The sequence below is a fragment of the Syngnathus typhle genome, linkage group LG11 (assembly GCF_033458585.1).
Source record: "Syngnathus typhle isolate RoL2023-S1 ecotype Sweden linkage group LG11, RoL_Styp_1.0, whole genome shotgun sequence".
Classification (NCBI taxonomy): Eukaryota; Metazoa; Chordata; class Actinopteri; order Syngnathiformes; family Syngnathidae; genus Syngnathus; species Syngnathus typhle.
In genome coordinates, this window is record NC_083748.1 from 7,684,260 (window position 1) to 7,705,708 (window position 21,449).

Below are 21,449 nucleotides of genomic sequence, written 5' to 3' on the forward strand. Positions count from 1 at the left end.
CATCCGGTTGCTTTTTGGGAGCACTCCACATGTGCTCTCCCAATACACAAATAAGCACAGAAAGGTATGAACAATTCATTTTGTCGGGAGTCTTGCATAATTGAATATCTATCCCGCTATATAACATAAAACAATGCATCACTGTCCGGAGGAATAAAAATCTCCATTTAATTTCACAAGAGGGTTTTTCCCTTCGGCAAAAAGATGCATCATTGTGCGTACGATACAATCGGAACCCCTTCGAAGCAAGTGCGCTCCAATGATATTTTCTCTACTTCACAAGAAGCGTAGCTGGCTGACAAGGCGACGTCGACATCTGTCAGAAGCTATATCACACCGAGCCGAGAGAAGGTTCTGGGCTTCAGCCTCCAACCACATTGTGAGATAGCAAGCAGGGAGCGAACACTGCTGAGCCCAGACATTGTAAAAGGATTGCTCGCTTTCGCTTCCTTAAGCAGTTTGGGATTAAAGGATGACAAAAAAAAGTGTGTGTCAGAGGGTGTGTGTGTGTAGCAAGGGAGAGAGAGAGAGAGAAATTGGAGTGCAGCTGGATAAAAAAAAAAGCTTCAATCAGGCACATGCAATCCCCAAAATATATAAATATATATATATATATATATCTTCATAATAGTGCTTATCCTTTGTGTGTGTGTGTGTGTTTGTGTATTCAGTGAATTGATGTTTTTCCTCATTTGCTGAGAGGTTGCTAATGTGGGGAGTTTAACCTGCATCACCAAACTCACCCATTCAGTATTTCCTGAAAAGTCCAGAATATTCAGTTTTAAATTGACCTTCATTCCACATATCAACAATTTGAGCGCTTTGATGTGCTTATGTAAACTTAAAAGGAAAAGTCTGCAATTTCAAAAAAAAAAAGTGCTAAGATTGGCTTCATCATAATGGCAAAATATATAATAAATATGATGTCTGCAGCACTTTCAGGGTCTCCAAAACCTTACATTTGACTTCAGACTAGAATGAGAAAAGAAATGGGAATCCCCCACTAACTTGAATGAAGGAAGAGAAAAATAAAGGTCAAGAGATGATTCATACAACCTACGTAAATAAATTAGAATCTTCTCTCTCACAGCATTTCAGAAACAACAAATTGCCCCTAACACTTTTCCTGGGTGTGAATAGGTAGTGAGTTATCTGCTGCTATGACGCCGCTGCCTTGCACACTTCCATTACCATGGCAACAGGGCATCGAAAAAAGTGTTTGAGCAGGATACCAACAGCAAGTTTTATCAAACGACTGCAGATGTTCACACATGCAAAAAATGCACAAGGCCACTGAGACACTTTCTATGCAAGAAGGAGAAATTGGATGCAACATTTCAAATTTTCACAAAAAAATGTAACGTTTAAAAGTTCTCCTTTGGTACTCCGGCTTCCAACATGTTGGATGAATTGGAGGCATTATTGCCTGAAAAATGTGACTGTGAGTGCTTATCAGTCAGAGTATAAAGGTTTTAATTTGTTGATGAATGAGGACTAGTAAGTGGTGTCTTGCAGGGATCCCATTTAAGGCCTCATAGTTTTAACCTGATGAACTAGTCACAAAAAGCCAAATGTCAAAACGAGTCAACTTACTATTAAACCATTGTATTGTTCCAAAGTCTATTGAAATGCTGAATTAAGTTACTTGAGAAACTTAAATTGACTTAAAAGAACTCTGAGAGTATATGCAACAAACTGCATGTGAGGATAATACTTTGTGTCAAATGAAAATCTTTCTTCTCCTTGGAACAACATTGCTTTACTCAAGTACAGCATGTGCAGAAGTTATCGAGTCGTCAAAGCCTCACCTTTCATTGAAGGCCTGAGACCAGAATAGAATCCATTCATGTGTCCCAGCGCTCCTTCATTAAACAAAACCGACAGCGTAAAGAAGGACAGGGAAAGAGAGGTCACGAGCGGAAGTCTTCCTCTCCTCGGCCGAGAGGAGAAACACAAAGACTTTTTGTTGTGCATCAGTTTGTGTGCAACAAAAACGTAGGCAGAAAGAATCCCACTCGTTGCGCGACATATTGAGTTTGTCGTTTTGTTGAAGCGGAACACGACAAGATACAAGCACCCACATCAACTAGAGAGAAGCCTTAGTGGAGCAACTTCTTTGAAACTTCCATCATTTCATGGCAGGCTGACTAAAGCATGCAGTGGAAATTGGGAAAGGGAGAAAAGGACAAAAAGAGGCCATGTGACAGTCCTAAATAAAGAGTCATCAGCAGTACATCAATAAAGCCAACGACATGTGACTTCTTTCCATTGGAGATCATCCTTCACTGCTCCATATCCAAACGTTGCACGCCATTCCCTACCTGGTACATGTAGGTATTAAAGCGGGTCCCATTCTGAAGGTGGATCTTCACCGTTGGCTTCATGATGGAGGCTCAACATAGCAGATCGCTCAAACACAACCCCCATGAAAAGAGAGAGAAAGAGCGAGAGAGGATGGCGGAAAGTAGATTCACAAGCTGTTCCCTAACGTTATTCCCTCTGCCCTCCGACACGGCTACGACATTCTTGTTGGCTGCCCTGAGAGCGGGTGAGCGAGAAAGAGCGAGAGGGAGGAGAGAGAGTGAAACAAGGGCAGGCTGAGTCAAAGGGGATTGAGGTACATTTAGGTTTTTTGATCAGAGAGAAAGACAAAATTGAAAGGGGGGTTGGGGTGGGGGGGGGGTCTGGTCGTGATCAGCTGATGGAGGAAAGCACCAGCCACCTGTTCTGCCACACACACAAGCACCAATGCTTGCACACATAAACGGGTACAATCGAAGCGCCAAATGGTGCAATTTGATTAGAATTGCACAAAAATTAGAGTAGGGAAGGCAAAAAAAATATGTGATTGTTGGAGCTAATTTAATTTCCTCTGCTCAAACTCTAATTTTGGTTAAGATTGGCTTGCCTTGGGTGGTAGACTTTTATTTTGACACAGCCTTTTGTCACCTGGTCAGTCACCTGATCAGGTAAAGATCGCTGCTCAGTCAGTCTCAGTTAGGCAAAGGTAGATAGTAGTGATATAGTTGTTTTTATTTTACCACTTCAAACTTGTATCTTTTGGAATTTAGGAGTTTTTGACTTGGAAAACAAGCTTGAGTTTACTTCTTAGAACCTTTTATGTTGAAATTCAGATTACTTATCTTTAGTTGGATTACAAACAATTTGGATTGGCTGCATCTGTTTTCCACCCGCTTGCCTGACATCGCCTCGCTACCTCTGCCTGCTTGCCTCCATGTTGGACATTCTTCCTCCATCTTCAACAAGGTAAGAGCAACAGCTGTATACAACGTTTTAAGATAAGTGTGCGACAACAACTATACAACATCTACCCTTTAATAATAACTGAATTGAAACTGACACTCCTAATGATCATGATTTATTCCTCATAATAAAAAGCCAAGTCACTGCTGCCTTAACCCAAATTGAAGAGCTCTATTTTCATCCATTATGACACTGCTGTGCCTCCTGATTTTTGTCTATTTCTAAATGTCCCTCCGCTCCCAGTGGAGTTTCAAAGTGCTTGACTGCAGTCTGAAAGCGCTTGCGGAGTTGTTCAACAATAATCAGCCAATGTCTGCAAACAACGCGTGTCACTTTGAGCCAGAGTTAGAAGGGAACTCGGGCTAGTTGGGGCTGCTGCGTTGGGTGTACTTCAAGTTCAAACAGGGTTCATCTTAAAATACTACCTCAATTGCAACAAGCTGGAGTCCACAATGATACTGAGAACCAAGCAAACGGACCATTTCTGCTCAACATTTGGCTCATGTTAACATGCACAGCCTTTATGGCTTCCAATCTGATAAACACACAATATGGCTATTTCAATTACTCCTTAGCTAGACGCAAGGGATATAATCGACAGCCTGAGTACAAACAATAGCAGTAAAATGAATTAAATGATGTAAGAAGCGTATTGTCCACATTCTTAGTAAAATGACATTGTGATAAAAACAGGATCAATTTGTATAACTGACATTGCTGTCTTTTGATTCATATTGTGTTCATTTCAAAACTATATCCAATTGTTAGTACCATCCAAGCTTTTAATGAAATACTCATCAAGACATAACTAATAATATGCTGCTGTTCTGTAGAAAAAGAAACAAAAATTGTTCCTGACAACAAGTCGACTTGCTTGCACCTTGCACGGAAACAAGGGTCCTCCGCTGAGAAAGCGGTATGTGATTGTGCAAGACAGGGTGAATTAGTGAGACAGACAAGTCGCAGCACAGCATAACGTCCTTTAGTGATCGTGCTGACTTCCACCGTGGGCTGACAGCATCACAGTGTACCCCGGAGCCTCAGTGTGGTTCCACTCTGCAACTAAATGGACCAGGAACTTCTCCTGTCTAGCTTTGTAGGGAGACAGTGGCTCCTACTGGCCGCAAGGTACTCACAAGCCACACTTTAAAACAGCATGTGTAAAAAGGATGATGGTTTGGGGAAAAAAATACATGCAATTCTGCACACCTGCTTGTGACAAAACAACAACAAAAGTTAACAGATTTGAGAATTCACCAAAATGGAAGTACTCTGCTTCTCTTTTATTCTAGCCTGTCATTCGTTCACACAATATTGTCTTTATCTCATGTCTTTCTCCTCTAAACCAAACAACTCTTCCTTTCTCACTTGATCCACTCCAGAGACCCTTTTTTCATGCAGTCAAAATCTCATCTGAACCTTCACTCCATGGAAAGCAGCCATTTTATGTATAGAGAGCATGGGAGTCAGAGGACAAGCCCACAAACCCTTCCCCCATCATCTTCATCATCTCCACCCCATCGACCACATGGTATAATGCATTGGCATGCCAATAGATAAATAAATAAAAAGATAAATAGATAAATAAATAGATGCAACACAAATAGAAAAATATTTTACTAAACATGTAAGAATAAATATTCATATGTCTATATATATAAAATAAACATAAACATATAAAATAAATACTCACAGGCATGTGTATTCTTTATCCTCTGCAAAGAACAACTATGAATAATAGCTAATAAAGTAGCTACATTACCATTATCACCATTAAAGCGCTATAAAGTAATGCAGTGCATTAAAAAGAAAAGCCCAAGGTAATGTTCCCTGCGTAGTGGTTGTTGCTTTCATCCTTCTGCCATGCAGAATGATTTGTTTCCAGAGCCATCCCGCCAGTTTAAAGCAGCCATGTCAGCTTTGTTTCCCTCCCCTGTCGCCCTCACCGCTCAGTTCACTCAGTCTCTCTTTTTCCGCGTTCTGCTCCATCCCAGCGTGGCGTTGGGACCGTACAGCCATTGCAACAGATGCACACAAGCAAAATCTGTGCCAAGAAGTTCAACAAATAGTCTGTCCCAGAAATGTTTCTATTTATAACCACCTTTCATTGTTGTGCATCTAAATAAAACGACATCATTTAGGCCCTGTTAATTTACAAACAAACGGTTCCTGCTCGCCACCCAGTTGCATCCAAACAAGTCTGGCTGATCGCTTAAATATGCAGTAGCACCGCACCCGAGGAACAGCAACCGCCGAAGACTCCACAAAAAGACACATGTACACATGAGACTGACTCGCTCAATCTGAGAGCTTTGCAGATGAAAGTGAATCATGTCAGACAAAGGAAACAGCAGACAGCCGTTTACATATTAATGGGAATTATATTGAATCAAAGAGTAAATAAGGCAAACTCCTCCAAATGTGTCTCCTCTCTTGTATCATTCTTAATGATCGACTCTCACACACTGCAACAACAGGAAGAGGTGTGTTTGTGTGTGTGTGTGGAGGTCAGGCAGGCTGCCCTTGACCTTCACACTGTAAAACTGCAAAGGCAGGATGTATCTCAACACAAATGTGTGTGTGAGTCACCAGTAAGCCTTCAATGGCTAAACTGTAGCGACAAAGGTAAGGGACAGAAAAAATATACTCAAAACCCAGCTTTGCTTATTAACACACATTTTCAATGTGTTGCATTCCCCTCTTGGGGTGTGATAGGCCCTCAGTTTAATGAATTATTCTGCCTTACCCATCCATCACATATTCCCCGATATTACTTCATTTTGCTCTGCCTCTTCTCAAAATATATGGCGTGTCAGTGGAACCTCATAAATGTGCACATTCAACATCACAGCCTTTAGGGAGTGTCAGCGAGCGTGCGACAGACGTGTGTGTGTGTTGCAATACTTTCCTATCACACACAGGTTCCTAAAATACTCACTCGTCTTTGTATGGCTCAGGAAATGAATGCACACGCACACAAACATACACAGCGGGACGCCTGACTCAAATATAGAAGCCAAAAGGAGGGATGCATATTAAACTGGGACTTGGGTAACATTTCATATTAATATAGTCTTATACATTTACAATAAGAAACTTTTTTTGTTTCTGAATGTCAACTTTACAGATGGAGTTTGAGTCAAGATATTTTCAAGTGCTGGTATCAGTCACAGGAAAGTCAATTTGCAACCTCGTGACAGTGACATCACGTATCTTGCTCGAAGGGAAATAAAAAGGATGTTTCAATATGAGGCGATTATTTGCGTCATGAAGCTGGCAATTATTTGGGGCTTGGCGGCTGCTATTGTGGGTCGTACTATGTGTCTACAGAACCAGTACGTTTGGAGCACAACCACACACACAGACAGACAGAATGGCCGTCATACTATGAACCAGATTAGAGGCAAATCGTTTTTTTTTTTGGGTGTGTGCGCGTGCATGTGAGTTATAAGGCAAGAAAGCAGCAGAAGAAAAATCACATCTCATAAATAAATCATCTGGGTCCTTGTGATCTGGTGATGGATTCCACACATGCATATACACACTCACACACTGTCCCATGGAGATGATTTTGTTTATTTTGAGAAATGGGGATTTAAAGCCTGTGAGAGTGGTACGCACATGTTTAGGGGGAACGAGGTCATTTCAGTGTGCATGTGTTTGCATAAATGTGTTGTGTGTAGTTCCTGTAGCGGCCCCTTATTTTCCCGCTGGTTTAATCCCTCACTAAGAACCAGTATGAGTCCTTATGACTCATGCGGTGGCAGCTCATTTTCTCTGGGTATATAAATGTTTGTGTGTCTTATATTTTCATTTCAATAATCCCCCAACTGCACGGAACTGTTCCATCCTCAGAGTTTGTTTCGTGCATATAAGCATGATGCACCTGAACTCATACTAAGGGTGGCAAATTTAGGTGTGGCTTAGCTTGCGTGATGACTTTGCTTGGCCACTTTGCTGGTCGTAGATATGCCAAGCCGCGCCAGTCACACAGTAACGGAGTGAGCTCATCTGTACTAAGGGAAGGTCTATAAATATTGTAGATGCCTGCAGTCGAACCTCTCAGCAAGCTACTGTATGATGTCATCCAGGAACACTACTCACGAGGACGGACACACACACACACACGCACACTGCTGCCAAGGGCCGACAACCATGGCAACAATGGGTGTGGTATGTTGTGATGCAGGGACTCAAAGTTGCATTCTGGTCCATCATTGTCTTTAGTTGGTAATGATCTTGTTAGCCATCTTGACCCCAGAAGCACACACACCAGATTACCGCCATTGAAGTTCCTGCCTCCCTCACCGAGTGAGACAAATGAAACAAACGATACAGAAGCTTTTCATTCTTGTCTTTGGTTCAGCACGTCTTTCATCCTTCCTACTGCATTGAACAGGGAATTCCTTCACACTGATTTCCAGCCAGACACACTAACACACTGAGTAGGCTCAGCTTTGGCAGCCGATCAGAACCAACCGCCAAGGTTGAAGCTGCATGTGCCAGATACACACGCAAGCGCACACTAAAATATGTGAAAAAATGAGAGCATCTTTGAAACAGACACGTTTGCTGTGTGTTACCTCATCACATGCCGTCTAGCTTAAATTAACTGCACGGTGTTGCTGACAGTTGGCATCCCATGAGATAGAAGGTGTCAGGAAGTCAACATTCACCCCCAGCCTCCCGTTTCTATGGAAACCAAATGTGCAGCGCTTTGAGAGGTTGAGGTGGTAAGAGAAAGGTCTGCACATGGACACACACGAATTGACGGATGGAGCCTGATTGACAGTTTGATGTTACGGGAGGTGTGAGGCCAGATGATTCGACATGTATTGTGTGTGCTTAATGTGTGTGATTGCGGAAGACGACCCCACGGTGCCCTTGGGTGAGGCAGGGGGGGAATTCTGAAGGGACTTGTATCCCACTGGGTCAGCATTAAACATGCTCTAACTGGATGACGGGTGTATTCCTATTGGGATCTCGTGCGCTCGTGTGTAAGATAACATACGGTAAATCGGTGTAATTTGAGACAGAGGGGAAAGAAGAGTTGATTATGACAAATGAGGGGATTAAAAATAACCTGACAATACTGACAAATGATGGAATATGCTGTTTGTGCTGACTTGGCACAAATGAGCAAGAACACCTTTTATTATTCTTGATCACATACTAATGTTAGTAAAATCTGATTTTAATTTTTATTTAAAAAAAAAAAAGAGATTTGAATCACACATGCAGAGTTGTACCCAGGGTTTGTCGCTTTAAGCACACTAAATAAGACAAACTAGACAGACGTAAGCGGCTCTTACAAGAGAGGTTTGCAAGCAGCATTAAGTGTAAATGTGAAAAGGCTCAGGTTGATTGTTAGTTTAAATGGGAGAATCTGCTGCAACAATTTACTCCATGCATATCAACAGTGTGATGTCGCTATGCGGTTACAGACAAATACATTTTCACATTTCATGTCAGAATCCAGACCAGAGCAATTAAAACACAAGATTGCAGTGACTGAGTGTGTGCGCTCCCTCGAGGGTACCCACCCCCCCATTACTCTTCTCACGGAAAGGAGAAAGACTAGAGTGGTTATCCGGGGAGTGACACAAGATGCGGAAATGTTAGTATTTGCAGACTGAGAGCTGAGAAGCGCAGAAACTGGAGTAAGCAAAAAGGAATTCACAATGAGGGTGCAAGGGGAAACTGGATATGGACGAGGAGGAAACATGGAAGATGCCTGCGGAAGTGTGTGTGTTGGAAAGAGCTTGGATAGGAGGGTCGGTGGGTGATAGGAGATGCCAGCTTCAAGTGACCTTTATGTAACGCAACTACAGGCTCCTCCCCTTCATCGCTCATTTACAATTGAGCTCTTTTGCAAGTGGACACACTGATGGAGTCAAACTTTGAGATTCACACGCAGAGATGAATACGAAAGCCACTTGGACACACTGTTATGCTAAATGTGTCAGCCCGAGTGCTAACTTGACTATCTTGGTTTGGTTTATAACCAAGGGAAAGTAAAATCACTTTCCCTGTTCCATCGAGAGAAAGTGTTTGTTTGCAAAACATACATCCAGAAATTCATTTGAAAATCATGCTCTCAGGCTATGATGGAGACATGGCGCTTAGTGTAATGAGCTGATTTGGGTCGATTCATTGCACACTGGCAATAGCTAAAGGACATCTTTGCGCACGTTGACACACGAACGTACACTGCCCACCTTATGGAGTCGGAGCAAAGCCGTGTGAGTGAGCAAAGAGATATGCAGCTTTATCTGACAGACCGATAGCTAACTAATAGGCCTCTCAGCGCTCACGCTTACAGCCAACGCCGCTGATAAGACAGAGAGCGAGAGAAACCGAGAGTGCGAGCTTGCATGCTTGCGAGAGGACACAGCACTGTTGGTTGACGAGGAGATTTGATTTTCGCAGAGTCTGTGTGTGTTTACCAAAAGGAGCTAGAGAGTACTGATATTTTCCTACCTCGATTCACTCGTGGTACTGTGAGGTTTATATTGAGAGTTTTAACAAATATCACAAAATGTGCTTTTCAGGAAATGTGACTTGAGTGCACACAAGGTTGTTTTCAAATAAAACCATAGCGAGGTCTTTGCAGCAAACTCAGCTCATGTCATCTTCTATTTATCACACACGACCCTCAGAACATGGATTAATTTGGTGTGTGACCGGCCATGACTCTACTTTCAAGTCGCTAATATCTCATTCGCATCACTTTAGTGTGCAAGCAGCAAGTCATCGTGCGAGTTCATCCCCATGCGGCTTGTGTGTGAAGGATGCACCAAGCCAGTTGCACACAAATTGCAATCCAAAATGTCCGCTGTGATGTATTTATCATACAATCAGACATGGAACATAATGTAATGTGGGAAAAACAATGTTTGTCCGTTTACATCCACCAACGAAAGATGTTCAATGTCAGCCTTTCGCTAACTAGCTAAACTGTATATCTTGTAACTCTGTGTCCTTCTCCTAAATCCTCTATTTAACTTGCATGTCACGCTCTCACAGAGTGGTTTGTGTGTGGGAGCAGAATGGGGGCTAGTCGGTGGGCAGGGCTGGTGGTGCTTCATCTCTGACAAACTGTATTTCATGGAGCGCATTTAGCATTATGAAGATCTTGAAATCCCTTTAACGGTTCAACTACGGTCTTTAGCCTCTGATGCCACATTTTACTGGTTACAAAAATGTTGGGTCTTAAAGATGTCCTCGTGTGTGTGTGTGCATGTACCGTAGATGCATTTTATGAACTGTATATTTCGGTATGCAGAAGACATGGCAGTTGTCGTCAGCGTAATTAGAGCACGTCTCATTTCTACGGAGCCTGTTTCCATTTAACTTACAGTATTACTGTTCAGCGGTTTTTAAATCTATATTGTTTATCATTCTCCCACGGTCCTCACTTCTCCCTTGATCTCCTATGATGCAGAGGGGACAAATTGGCACCCCACTGATTTAAATGTGCCTGGTGCTGAGAGCCAGATGGCACTGGCGCAGGGACGGAAGGAATGAAGGATGGATGCAACTAAAAGATGGCGTGCCGAAGTCATGGTGCGACAGGGCCAGCATGGCGGTGATAGCAATCCACAATTATAATCCGTTAGCACTCAGGGGCGCTAAAGGCCGCGTGACCTGGTCGGACAGAGCTTCAAGGAGGTCCTGAATCAAACTGAATAGCTCGCAATCAGAGAAAAAAATTGTGAGCTGCAGAGAAGAAGCGAGTGACACATTATGTAAAGCTGTCAAGATCCTAGCGAGAGAAGAATGTGACGTTAGTCGACTGTTGCTGCTGGAGGTACAAAGATTTTGGAGTCTCATCACGAGTTGTGAGTGAGTGTCAATGATACCCCTGCTTAAGTGGAATACAAATAAATGGAGCCATTAAGGTACTGCGATGCCCTCTCGGCACTTTCAGCCATTTATTGAACAATAAACACAAAAATACAAAATGAGAATGATGTCAAGGCGCTGCTGTTGGCCACTACTCACACCAAGACACTCACGGACTAAGCACAGTTACAAGTTTACTACCAACCACAGGGGGGGGGGGGGGGGGGTTTGTCAGGGAGCACAGAATGCAAACTATACATTGTGTCTGACAAGTACCAAAAGTCCCAATTCAAAACACTGATGTTAGAATAGCCTAAAAATGCAAAATGAAGACCCTTGAGAACATTTTCATGTCCCTTTGTCTTGACTTCTCACGTTCTGTCCGTTCTCTGTCGCTGTCTCCCTCTCTTCCTCTAACAGGGTTTCTTGGTGGCATTCAGCTGTTCACTTTACGCTCCACTTTGCTCCACATCAACCCAAATTCCCCTGTTTGGTGCTTATGTAACACAGCAAAAAGATTGGGAATCGGCAGCTCACCAATGAGGACAAACCCGTTTTTGGAGTGACTTCACTTAGCCTCCCCAATATTGTCCCAGGCTACGTCTACCAATCAAGTGTAAACAACACTTGCTGTAGGCATGCTCGCTCGCTCACAAAATCTGACATATCAATATTACATTGTAACATTTGGAAACAGAGAATGTTTCTGGGACGTGAGTTCACGTGGTGGCCAGAGGCTCCCAAACGTGCATCTCTTTGGGGGTCGTGTCTCTTCTGCCAATCAGTCAATCAACATCCACGTCCGATTTCCAAAAATACACCAAATAGATATTACACCTCTGAGGGTTTGAGAATACTGCCATTCATTTAGCACTATTTAAAAAGAAAAACTAATTCTCTTAAGCTGTCAAGCGTATTGGCAGCCTTACCAAGCACCGCCATGTGTGTTTGTTTCCCTGTTAGCCAAACGTCGCTTCTAGCTGTTAGTTGCCTGCCAGTACTACTGTGGGAATCAAAATGACAGAGTCTGGATAATGTACAGCAAAACAAAGTCTTAGAGCAATAGGAGGAACTGCATTGCAGAGCCAAATGAGAAGCCTATGATTTTCCCTTGCCACACACATTTTAACACTTTATCCTGTGCCATCTTTATATATACGTATATAGTATGTATATGTGTGTGTGCCTGTACAATTGCAGTCGAGGCTATATCAATTATTTCATAGAGTCTATTGCTATTATTGTTGCTTCACAGTAGCCTGTAGCTAAGTTCACCAGAAAACAAGGCCGATATTAAACCTGCTAAACGCATTACTCAGAATTAAAACGACAAAATTACGTGGGTTAATGGTAATTTATAGTGGCCTAAACATTTTAGATCCGGATACTAAACCTCTTGTGACGTCTGGATTGTGTCACTGACGCATCAGCGAGCCTCTCGTCTCATGTCAATGCAGCCGGGGCCAATGTGCCTCCTGTCTGCCAGCTCAAAACGCTACCGGCAAGTGGAAAATCAGGGCTAAAATGCTGTAATTCGAATTAGCTCTGACTCAGTACGCTCTGAGCACAGTTAAGGTATAAAATAAATGCACCTCATTTACCAGCCTAACCATCATAAAAATAGTACGCTTAGGGGGTGCATTGGTTTTTTTCAAATTTCCATCGTCACGGCAACAGCTATGCATGCTTTTCCTCCAGGTGAGAGATGATGCTTCATTGCAAACTAGGGAATTTATTTGCAGCTCATATTTAATATTTATAATAAATAAACAGAACCACTTTTTGTCGCTCCGGGACCAATGTTATAATTTTCCAATTGGAATGCACCACATCATCGTGCAATATGTACATTATATAATTTTTCACCAACCTTAGTCAAGCAAATAGACACTGCACGGTCCTCACTTGGCTTGATGTAGATCTACTTGCTATTTGTGTGTTATTAATGATACACAGGCAAACTAAAATTCAATACAAGAGGTGGTTGTTGTTTTGGAATGGCAGCAACGTATGTGTGTGTCCTCTTTGTATGCTGGCAAAAAATAGCCAGTGTTGCATCTGACCGGAACAGGTGTCACAACACACAAACACACGGCTGAACACTGCAAACTTTTTATAACCTTGTGTGGTTAGCCGTTCTCGGAATAAAGGTGAAAACGGAACCGCCTCCTTCATAAATCTTCGCTCTGGAGCCGTGAAAGATTTGGCGTTGTAAAACTAACGGCAAAGAGTGTGAACTACAGGCCGCAGGATTCCCTTCAAATTCTGTCATCACTCTGAAGTTGCCTGGCAAAAAAACTAACTATAGATGGTGACAAACGAAAGACAAAACAACCCAGTGATCCAAAGTCACCCTGCCGCTACCGTATTTGGCAACACAGCTTTTAACAATACAAGTTGCCTTCTATACCAAAGCTAAAAATTGTGCTACTGCGGTATGAAAACTGGATTGAAGACTCTTCTAAAATCAGGATGTGGGCTTTAAATATTTGGAAAAGCAGCCTTACCGTTTCTTGCTAATTCCTATCTCAAGGCTACCCACAGGGCTCCACACTTGAAAACCAGCGAATGCCACATAATCAACACTCCAAACTAATATCAAACCATTAAAAAATTCATTTTGGGTTACGTGGAAAAACCAATTCAGCACACATATCTGCAAGTGCAATTTTGCAATTTCTGCATCAATTTTTGATGCAGCCACACATTTGAATGCTCTCCTTTTTCACACTTGTTTTTTTTTTCAGCACAGAACCGTAAATAGCCATATTTTCAAATGTTTCCATGTTCTCAATGTTGCCATGGAAACAAACAATCTACCAAAAACACCCCAATATCATTGTGTTAAAAACAGTGAAAATCAAAACAATTAAAAATGGGTGCAATCAGAGCAAGGGCGTCAACCTCAATCTCAGCAGGCACACCGGTTGGCTTGTTGGTTGGAATATTTTCAACTCAAATGAGAAACTTTAAGGAGGACCAAAACCGAATGATACAGCACATGAAACATTTTAGTCAGGGCTATCATTTTTATTTATATAGCCTGATCTCAAGAGAGCGGGAATTCGTGTAGCTTGCGTAACGTGTTTAAAGAATGAATAACTATAAATGAGGCACGCTGAACTAATGAACTTAGCACGTCTGCCTCACAGTTGGGTGATCAGTCTTTACCAAAGGTATTGATCTAACAAAATATTTTTGTCCCCTGTATTATGTCTGTGTAATGTTCTGCCTTCAGCGTTTCTTGACTCTTTTGGAGCACACTGGCCCAGAAATGTCAACACACACACACGTGTAGGTGTAGATGATGCATGTTAGAAGACAAAGTGGTGAATATAGAAGAGGAGAATCACATCGAGACACTTCCGACCGAAAGGTTACACGGCATCGTCGGCTGCGGCGAGGAGCACAACGCCGCTTTAATACATTCAGTGTTTCCAAAGCTGTGATCCGATTCTTTTTTTTTTTTTTTACACCATTTAAATGTGTTAAGGCTAGGCATGCCCCTGCTCCAACAAAGCAGAGCAAACCTGGAATAAATTCCAAAAGATTTGCATCACTTATTATTTAGAAGACGTAAATTCATCAGCAAACATGGACAAAGAAATACGTTTGCCAAAAAAGTGCTTGATGATCAAAAAATATCTTCCTACAAATCACGACCCAATAAAAACTGACCCATTTTTTCCGCTGAACCTGATGTTTGAGAAACTTACCTGCCGTCATCTTTACGCTGGTGCTTTCAAGTCCTGGTTTTGAAGTGTGTGTGTGCACAGTCAGCTTATAAGCAAGCATACCAGTTGCAATGTATGTGTAATGTCCCCGAGGTGAATGACATCATAACTAATACTTGCGTTATTGCTACAATTACACATCACATTAAAGCAAGATTAGGAAACAGGCATGACAGCCTCTTCCCATCCCCTTTCTCTCTATCTCTGGTACACACAAAAACACATTCTCTTTCACACAAACACACACACGTATAAGTGCATGTGTGGAAGCAAGCAGCCCAGGGCGATGTACACTAGCAAGCAGCCATGTTTCTCCCACAAGCGACTGCAGCGATGCTGTCATCTCCAGCATGGTTCTTTCTCGCTCTCTCTCTATCACACGTACACACACTCAGCACAGCGTCATGCTCGGCGTGACCTCACGCCACACGTTTAGACCTGAGGGTTGGAGAGGATAACACAATATTTTGTGCTGAGGCCTCATTGTCGCCATGCTAGGTGGCTGCAACATCGCTTATTCAGCTCTACCGTCAAAGATATGCCAGGTCACCGTAGGCGCTCATTCACTGCCATCGACGGCTATAGACGTCAAGGTTTCATTTTAACTGGGGTGACAGTAAATGTGATAATGATGAGGTGGGCCTTGGTCTCTTCTCTGCAGGGGTTCCATGCAAAATGTGGGCCAAAGCCTGATAGTAGCAAACCCGCTTTTCTATATTTCTTGTTAGTTAAGCTTGGCTGCATATGCAGGAAAGTATGATCAAGAGCTGAAAAACAGCAACCCATTAAAGAGGCAACATGATGCCAGTCACGACCTACATCGGCAACATCACAAGAAGTAACTCAGAGATTTAGCTGACATAATACAGTTATATACTAGATGTCTCATTGGTAGACTCGATTGTAAATTGAATAACTTTTATTCTTTCTGAGAAAGACCATTTTCTGCAAGTTTTTCCAGACCTTTTCATTTGTCATTGTAAATATGGTTTACTTATTCCCTGTATGCTTTATTTGCTAAGGGTTAAAACCACAATGTTAGTGAATATATTACATTATGATAAGCTACGGTACATTTATAATTTCAACATGCGCTTAAATTTCTAACATGTACCCCAGTCCTAAATGGTGACCAGAGGGAAGTCAATTTGTCTCTGCAGAAGAACTCCACTCATTCCCTCTGACCTATTTTCATACATCTTGATCACAGGCCTTGGATAGTTCACGCAATCCTTTAAAAGCAGGGCTACCATGATAGTGATCTTTCTTCACAATATGATGACTGCCACTCATCTGTAGTTATATCACCTCTCTGATCCAAATCTCCCAATAACTGGACTTTTGACAGTTACCTATCCAAACAAGATATACCATGCAATATAAATGTGAGGAACCTGGACCCTTCCATGCAGAGACCGTCTGCTCCTCACCTGAGGCAAGGCTGCGTTGATCTGACGCTGCAGCACGTCCCTCTCGTGCAGCGCCGCCTGCAGTTTGGTCTGCGACTGGATGAGGGTCTCCTGGGTCTCCCTGAGGGACTCTAGTAGCTTGTCTCTCTCGTCCAACATGTTGACCATCAGCTGCTCGAAGTTGGCCTCCTGCTCGGAACCATTCGGCACGCTGCCGGGTCCTCTCGGGGGACCGGCCGAGTCCCCCTCGTTGATGGTCGGCATCACTTCGCACATCATCTCTGCTGCGCTGGATGAAGAGGCGACGTGATTGTCGGTTCAAGACGCGTGCGTGTGTTACATATGAATTAAGCATTAAGCATCTGAGTGGAGGCCATAAGCAAAAAAAAAAAAGAAAGGCAGCATGCATTTGTGGAGGCGCGCCTTTATATTCACGCGCCAAGTGTCTTCTTTCAATCATGCATTTAATTCTTACCTATTCAGTGTGAGCCAAATGACGCGATAACTGGCGACCTTCCATCCTCGTTAACACATCTACCGTCGTTTCTCCCCGTGTGCAGATCCGCCCTTACCGGCGCGCCATGCACTCCCTCGCTCACATGTACCAAACCCGGCGTGACGTGATTGACAGGTCAGGCGCGCCGCCGCTCGGAGGGGCGGCGTCTGCGAGCACGGCAGCGATCATCGGAACAATTCCAAAATACCAGAATAGAACCGTGACAGAACGTCTGATGTGCTCTCGGAGCCAGTCAATGTGTGTGTCTGTATGTGTGTGTCCGTGTGTGTGACAGAGAGTGATCGAGTCTTACTGTATCTGCATCCGCCTTCTCTGCTTCCACCCCCTCCCACCACACACGCAGCATCACCGCTTAAACACACACATCACTTGTAACAAAACCCGTCTACCTTACATGATGTATTGCACGCTTACAAGGTCACATTTGTCTACTGCTTCATGGGTGAATGTATACTCATATAGCGCTATTTGCATGATTATGACCCAGTAGCTCCATCACCGCCACACGCTCATTAATTACCACTGTCCATGATTGCACACTTGGATGCACAGCGCTCCCTGCAGGATTACCTATGAAAATGGAATTCTGTCATGCGGAAGACATAAAACGACAATATTGCAAGTCTTAACTGCTTTTTCAACTTGTGCCATATATTTCATATAGTATACAGTGTTGTGGGAAATGTCGACAACCTCAGATTGTTGTCTTTACTAGAATACAACTATAAAACACAATAAAACAGCTCCTCTAGGCTAAAGTTGTGTAAAGTGTTTATTGCGTGATAAGCGAGAGCCTGCCTCTCTTAAACTTAAATGGGATGGAACCCTAATAAAAGACATTGTTAGGACTTTCATCCATCAATCCATCAACCATTTTCTGCACCGCTTATCTTCGCAAGCGAGATAATGTTTGCGTATCCACTGGGACTAAACGTCGACAAACAATGCAAAAAGGTTCATTAAATAAACAGAGATAATAATGAACAACGTCTGAATTTGTGGGTACTGTATTTCAGGAAAAAAAAACACTACCAGAATTAGGCAACTGTACTCTCGCGATATTTACTAGATTACGTCATTCCATGATGGCTGAAGATCCTGGCGGGGTTATTTTCAATATCTCTCTCATTTGTTTTAATTTTTCCTTATTCCAGCTTGCCATAGAGCCATGGCTGGATTCGCAGCCACGTTAAGCGTCCACGGAACATTAGTGACGACATGCCCAAGAAAGGGAACCGAAAACGGCTGAAATTTCGGGCTGTGGACGTCTGCTCGGAATCGGGTAGGTCGGGTTTGTATTGACTTTTCCAATAGCCAACAAAGCTAGCTCGTCCGCCGCTACAACGCTGGTTCAGAAATAACGATCTTAACTTCAGCACTTCGGAGTTTTGTAATTTAGTTTAGAATTTACAGTGTATGCAAACGTTAATGATTTAGTTTTAGGAAGTTGGCCAAATTGGATGGCGTAAGATAGATAATGTGTGTTCTAACATGTATTAGATCTAAAGTGGCTAATAGGTTAAATATAGCTCAGAGGTCTTGTGCATGTTATCTTTAAGAAATATGCAGCGTGACTATGCAGTTTTTCCTCCCCCTTCAGTGACTGTGGCCGATTATGCTGATTCTGATCCGGCCGTTGTGAAGTCTGGGAGGGTGAAAAAGGCCGTTGCAAATGCAATTGAAAAAGAAGGTAATTATACAGTGCTGCACACATTTTTTCTCCTTTTACATATGAACTAATCGGCTTCACCACTTTACCTTTCAGTCAAATTACTCTGTGGCCTGGAAGCATCTCACGGTGCTGTGGAAGAAGTCCTTTCGTCTGCTGGGAACATTAAAATAGATGGTTTGGACAGCAGCGATGACCTGGACGCAGAGGAAGGTGCCATTGGTGAAACTAAAGTAATCCACAAGAAGAAGAGCAAGAGGAGAAAGGGTATAATCTCACAATATGTGTGAGGATAAGTGGGAAGCGGCTTTGTTTTACTCACACTGTTTGCGCACTTCCAGAGAGCCGTGAAAGCAGCGATGGCCAGGACTATCCGGTGGATATCTGGCTGATGCTTTCTTCTTATATTCGACCTGAAGATGTATGCAGATTCTCACTCATCTGTAGGAATGCATGGATGGTCACATGCACCACAGTTTTTTGGACCAGGCTGTACAGAAGGTAAGATTGACCTTAACATTCAAAAATGTATTTCTGGAGTATTGGCTGTGTTATGGTCCAGGTATAACACATTTGATGTTCTATTTCTCCTCCCATTTAAAGACACTACCGGATGGATGTTGACCTGCCGTTTTGGCTCCAGCCCGACTGCATTGACAGGACATGCAGCCTCAGGGCTCGTGTGATTCGCTCCCTTTTCCATTTGTATGAGCCGTTCAGCTCACGTGTCTCCAAAATTCCTGCTTTCCCGGAATCTACCCCCACATCTTTGCTCAATTCCAAGGTAAGCCTGCTCATAGATGCTAAAGACCGTTCTGATTTTGCAATTTTTGTTTTTAGTTTAGTTGAATGATCAATCCCTCAAATGTGCTCCTCCCTCTTTAGCATCTACAGCTTCTCATTGCAGTGAATATATGACTTTGTTTTTCTTTTGCAGTGTTTATTGTTCTGGATAAAAAAGATGACTGGGACTCGACCAGAAGGATTGTGGGAGTTCAACTTCAAGTTCTTAAAGCAGGTAAAGGGCTTTGTCAAAAACAGCCACACTGAAGCTTGGCAGTTTACTTCATCTCATCTTTGGTCCCGAGCAGCAAAACAAGAAGAATGGCCGCGCCAAGTCTTTGCGCATGCCCAAGCAGTATGAAGACGTCCACACCAATTCGAACACGGACTGTTACATGCTCCAAGTCTCAACGTTCAACTTCATTTTCACTCCTGTAGTCATGGGCATGACACTTACCCTGGTGGGTCTGATAATCGCGTGTCTTTTATATTTGCCTTGATATTTAGATTTTGCTGTAGCTATTAGAATTTTTTGCTACAGAAAATGGGAAAGTGTTACACCGCAAATGTGACATTTATCTCTGTGTATTCTTTTTCTCCATTATATTTGATTTATTCTCATTTTATCTCATAAAGTCTGCTCTGTTTGCTGTTTTTGTAGTTCACAATCAATGTCAGCACGGACATGCGCCATCACCGCGTTCGTCTCGTGTTCCAGGACTCGCCGATCCAAAGAGGAAGGAAAAGAGGCGATTATGGCAGCACACAGGTTGTGCTGGATCCAGTCCACAGTGTGAGGCTTCTGGACTGGTGGCATCCACAGTACCCTTTGTCACAGTAAAAGGCTTGCACCCAGAATCTTGATCGTTATCTTGCTGTTTGCCCAAGAGAAATTTGTTCCAAACTCCTTACTACATACGCTGACTTCTAAAGAGGGAAGTACTTCGAGCATTTCTGCTCTGGACCATTTAAGTGAAGTTCACTGTCACTTCATAGCTATATGCTTGCTAATCAGGCCTCACAATTTAAGCATTAAAAAAATATGCCTGTTCGTTAAAAAAATATTTAGCTGAATCTGAGTCAAATGATTACCGTATAATAATCAGTGAATTTTTTTGCGATATGATTATTGGATGAAATTGTAATGTGGCATTTGACTGGTCAAATTTTATTTTCTTAACAGACTTAACTATCATTGCAATTCCTGCCTATCCTTCCAATTAATTTGTCCCTCCTCATTTTTTTGCATTTGTTTCACAAGTTACTGCCATCTGAATGTGTATTGAATGCAGATTATTTTCAGCCACAATTATGGATTTTTCTGTCTAACCAAAATTTGGATCTTAAATGATCTAATCAGAGACATACGTGGAATGCATTGTGATAAGTGGCCACTGAGAACAATTACATCCGATATGACTGGTTGTCTTGTATTTCTTGGTGTGACTGAACTTTGTCCCTTCCTTCCACTTCTGCAGTATATGTGCATATTGAATGTTTCATCGTACAAATCACATACTTGATCATGATTGGAAATGGAGAGAAGGTGCTACCTCGGAAAATGTTTATCTCTGATTTTTATTCCCCAGCTTTAATAAGACACGGCATCTCTATCTGATAATGTGCAATGTAGACATGTACAGACAAAAAAAAAATGGTAGATGGCAACTGAGTGCTTTAGTTGTGGATCAACTATTTACTCTCCAATTGGTTAATTGTCCTGGAGTTAATAAAATGGCCCTCTGATTGCCATACTGACTTTTTTTTAATGCAATATTTTGTTTGAAACAGTACTGAACGGGTATTTACCTCCCTCTTGTGGCAACACGTGGTACTGCAAGCGCACCCGATTTCCATATCTTGTGTTTCCCAACCAGCGAGACACGCTTAATTTGTTATCAGTACAATGTGTGCTTCTAACAACATGTACACCACGGTCTGTGAAATATAAAAACACACACTATTTCCCAAAAAGCCACCCATTCATGAGCACCGAGTCTAAATAACCTCAAGTGTAACCTTATATAGAGAAATAATGCATGCTATAAAACGCTTCATTTAAAATGTCCCCGTTAAGGACACGTACAATTGAATCCATAAGTTGATTAATAAACCAAGTTGCGTCTTTGTTTTTGGTCTATTTGGATGACCTATTGCATTGACAACAAACCTCCCGTCACTGTCTAATAATAAGTTCCGGCTGCTTGTTCGTGAGAACTACATCACCC

The 21,449-nt window shown here is 42.5% G+C and overlaps 2 protein-coding genes across 2 annotated transcripts in view; one reads left to right on the forward strand and one right to left on the reverse strand.

The window, feature by feature from the left end:
- ppfia4 (PTPRF interacting protein alpha 4) overlaps nt 1-17,191 on the reverse strand; it is a 31,138-nt gene extending 13,947 nt beyond the window's left edge. The window contains exons 1-2 of the mRNA XM_061292211.1: nt 16,728-17,191; nt 16,274-16,541 (exon numbers count right to left, since the gene is read on the reverse strand). Coding sequence (XP_061148195.1) covers nt 16,274-16,531 — 258 coding nt within the window. The 5' untranslated portion in view covers nt 16,532-16,541; nt 16,728-17,191. The remainder of the gene's footprint in view (nt 1-16,273; nt 16,542-16,727) is intronic.
- A 639-nt stretch (nt 17,192-17,830) lies between these two features.
- Nucleotides 17,831-20,654, forward strand: tmem183a (transmembrane protein 183A). Its single transcript, XM_061290945.1, has 8 exons — nt 17,831-18,051; nt 18,370-18,459; nt 18,535-18,705; nt 18,780-18,939; nt 19,042-19,222; nt 19,376-19,456; nt 19,530-19,682; nt 19,883-20,654. Exons 1-8 carry the CDS (start codon nt 17,988-17,990, stop codon nt 20,060-20,062), a joined length of 1,080 nt encoding a protein of 359 aa, XP_061146929.1. The 5' UTR covers nt 17,831-17,987; the 3' UTR covers nt 20,063-20,654.
- The last annotated feature ends 795 nt before the right edge of the window (nt 20,655-21,449 follow it).